The sequence below is a fragment of the Nematolebias whitei genome, chromosome 6 (assembly GCF_014905685.2).
Source record: "Nematolebias whitei isolate Nwh7 chromosome 6, NemWhi1, whole genome shotgun sequence".
NCBI lineage: Eukaryota > Metazoa > Chordata > Actinopteri > Cyprinodontiformes > Rivulidae > Nematolebias > Nematolebias whitei.
Window position 1 is genome coordinate 48,354,015 of NC_056503.1, and position 3,745 is coordinate 48,357,759.

Consider the following 3,745-nt stretch of genomic DNA (forward strand, 5'->3'; position numbering starts at 1 on the left):
GTTTTTGGTCCTGGTCCCTGGGGTTTTTGGACCTGGTTCCTGGGGTTTTTGGACCTGGTACCTGGGTTTTTTTATCTGGTACCTGGGGTTTTTGGACCTGGTTCCTGGAGTTTTTGGACCTGGTTCCTGAGGACATGTAACTTGAGAACAACTCTGAAAACACCAAATTTCATGCTCATTAATCCAGGTACAACAACGCTCAGTCAGGTCATGTGGACGGTTCCTTTTGTTGCTGCGACGTTTCGGCCTTCATCCGAAGGACTTCTTCAGTCTGAGGAGCCACCAAACAAACTGAATCACACAAACGTCTCACTCCCAGAGTGGAAAAAAAACAGCTTGATGATGATAAGATGGCCTCCGGGGCCTCCCTCTCCCCCATCAACTCCTCTACAGGCAGCCATACCAAAGTGGTTCAAAACACCAAAGTTCATGCTCATTCAGGACGAAACGTCTCAGCAACAAAATAAACCGTCCAGATGACCTGACTGAGCATTGCTGAACTCTGAAAACAGTTTCATGAAACTTTTGGCTGAGCAAACAAATTGGTACTTTCAGATCCTTCCTAAGAGTTGCTGTTTATGTTAAATCAGCCAGCAGCTGAAACCAGCCCTGAGGCGTCCTGGTGGGGCCGCATCAGTCCAGTAGGAGGTCCTAGACTTTGGTTCTAGATGGACTGGGTTCAGACTACGAATCAAACGCAGTAAACTGCACCCAGATCATCTCTGAGGCCCCGTTTCCATGAGAACAACCTCTGGACATTTGTCATTGTTCATTAGTACGAACAAACAACAAAAGAGTAGTTTACATTGAAGTGCTGTAGTTGCAAGGTTGCCAGATAAGAAATGATGAACTATTGTATGTTCACTTTAAAATGACTGTATTTTGATCCAAACTGTCACTTGTGCTGAGTGAGGTGTTGCCAGATGAGGTGTGTGTTATGTTTGGTGAACATGCACAGAAAAGAAGGGAGTAAAAAAAAGTATTTATGTTTATCTGGCAACCCTGATGCTGTGCTCAGCTTCATGCATCGTGCATGGGATCACAGTTACGTCCAACCTGGTGAATACAAGAGCGTTCCTTTGGACCGAGGGTGTTGTTGGTTTTGCTCCTAAGAATCACCCATCTCTGTCATTTATTGCAACTGTTGCTCGTGCAGAAACACTTTTGACTGCAGCCGCCTGTCGTGCACGTGTGACTTCACATCTGCAGAGTACACCTCCACGGGAAACCTCCACTCAGACCCGGGTTCAGAAACCCTGAGAGAACGACCGGTTGTTGTCGTGTGCACGATCGGCCAAGGTTTAAACTGCGACGTGTAAACACACCTGTACTCGGAGCGATCCAGACCCACCCAGGACGGATGCCACCTCCAGGTGTGACCAGAGACCAGGTAACGGGGTTTAAGGTGCCCTGCAGGGTAAGCAGGCAGACCGCCCTGAGGACGTGAGCTGTTTCCACATCTCGGCCTGGATGTGACAGGACACCCCCTCCCCCTCCAGCTGTTTCACCATTAGTCTGCCACATGCCGGACAAAAATGCTCGGTTCACAGGCGTGTTGCAACATGACGGCGCCCGAGGGGCTCAGATGGTCCTGAAAACGTCCGGTCGGCATCAGAGGAGGAAATCCCACCGAATCCGTCTCATCGAGTCAGAGAACATGTCATATTTCACTTCCTGAAATGTTGCTCGGTTTCCTCCAGTTCTTCTGTTCTCGTGGCCTCTTCGTGGATCTGGCAGGCTGAGACTCGTGCGTGAGGACAAACACGACGTGCACACCAGAGACAAAGTCAGGACTTGACTGCGACCCAGCTGTGAGACACCCGAGCCTGCACTCTGTCAGTCATCTCGCAGCATGGCGGGTGACGGCACAGAAACCTCCGACAGAAGGTCACGGCTCACCTGGACCGGCTGCTGACACCTGAGCTCCTCGCTGCGCTCAGAGCCGCTGAGGGACTCGTGGTCTACACCTGAGTGCACGGAGCAAAACTTCCTGAGGGGATTTATTTTCAGTTTAAAGCTGTGGTTTTATAAAACAGCGTGCGCTCACTGAACACTCGCGTTGTGTCATCACAGCTGCAGGGACTGAAGTCGCGCTCGGCTCTTTGATCCGCCGAACGAGCTCAGGAAGTGTTTTCTGCCTCCGACCGCGGGGGAACAGAGCTGTCACTATGTGCCATGAGAGGCGACGATCCGGCAGATCCAGTCTCTCCGGCCGACAGGAAGCGTGATCTTCTCTGCGTAACAGTTTTCCAGGCAGGTTCAGGCGTGCAGCTCCACGCTCTGGCTGCTTCAGTGAAGCCACAGGAACGACAACCGGAACGCATGCGGCGCATCATACGCCCGTCAACAGACCGTATACAACCATTTATAACAATGGTCTGGACGAGCAAAGCCCTTGTACATTACTTGACCTTGATTTGTGACCTTGACCTTAGAGCTGAGTGTATGGAAACAACAATCCGTCGAGTGATGATGCATTTGTGTATGAAGATTTGTTAAATTATCTGGAGCGGATCAGAAGTTATGAGCGGGACAAGAAAAGGTTTACAGACATGAAGAAGGACAGTTGGACAGTTGGACAGAGACTATACCATAATACGTCCACCTTTTGACGGGCGTTTAAAAAGAAATCACCTCAGTAGTTTTAGAACCTGGTAAAAACCAGTTTCTTTGTTGTGACCTAAAAACTTGATAATTAAAAGAAGTTCAGTTTCTTGTATTTGACCAGAAGGACTCACATGTTGCTTCGGTTGTCCTGCGGCTGTAGCTGCGACGGGCTCGGTACCGGACCACCAGCTCCCCTCTCTCCATCATGGGCTCAAACGCTTCTCTGAACGGAACAGAAGCAAGCCGTCAGTCCAGAACGTGTGCCAACAAAACACACGACTGCGTTCCTTTCACTCAGTTTCTCCAAAGGTCCAGAGTCTGGAACAACATCAGTTCTGTGGTTTGGCTCGGCTGCACCGTCCCGCCCTTCCACCCACGGCGAGGACAAACCAAGCTTCACGTACCCGAAGCGCGTCTCTTTGCGCCGCAGCTTGGCCACGTAAACAGCCAGGAGCACGGCGAGGGCCACGGCGCCGGCGATGGCCATCACCACGTACCACCAGTGCCAGGAGAAGGCCAGAGGGGTGGACGAACCTGAGGACGGACGTGGACAGAGACGGACTGTCAGAGGCTGAAAGACCACGTGAAGCATTTTTGTGTTGGTATTGTTAAAACCTGCCCAGTGGTTCAGGAGATATTTTGCTAACAGAGACACAGGCAAAGACATCGTTGCTCTGCCTTCTTTCAGCGGTGGAGAATAAGTCAAATATCCTCACAGTTAACGTGTTTTATGGACAGAAACATCACGATGAACTTCTACAGTTGAGTTTTTCTAACAGTTGTTGTGAAATGTTTCTCACCAGCTGCTGATTAAAAACTACAACTTTTAAACTTTACTCCTCCCACAACTTTCTGCCTCTTCTTTTCTGCTCCTTTCAGACTAAACAAACAGAGGAGCTCCTCCACCACCTCCCCGCCTCTCATAAATATTAATTACACGTCTCCCCCGTCCACCCTCCCTGACTCGCCTCCCCCTTTCCTGTCGTCTGTGTCACTCTGTGTCATTTTGTGTCACTCTGTGCCGCAGACGACAATCCTCTTGTTTAATTCTTGGTCCTCCGGTATTTCAGAAATCCACCGCACCATTAAAGGAAGTTCAAAGATCATGAAAATATCCACAGAAACAATGAAACAAGAT

General features: G+C 49.9%; 1 protein-coding gene across 1 annotated transcript in view; it reads right to left on the minus strand.

Annotated features, from left to right (window-relative positions):
* The window catches only part of LOC119410806 (tyrosine-protein kinase receptor UFO), a 59,792-nt gene that overhangs the window by 10,585 nt on the left and 45,462 nt on the right, over positions 1 to 3,745 (minus strand). Inside the window, exons 11-12 of the mRNA XM_037677727.1 lie at positions 3,012 to 3,141; positions 2,739 to 2,830 (exon numbers count right to left, since the gene is read on the minus strand). Of these exons, the coding sequence (XP_037533655.1) occupies positions 2,739 to 2,830; positions 3,012 to 3,141 (222 nt within the window). The remainder of the gene's footprint in view (positions 1 to 2,738; positions 2,831 to 3,011; positions 3,142 to 3,745) is intronic.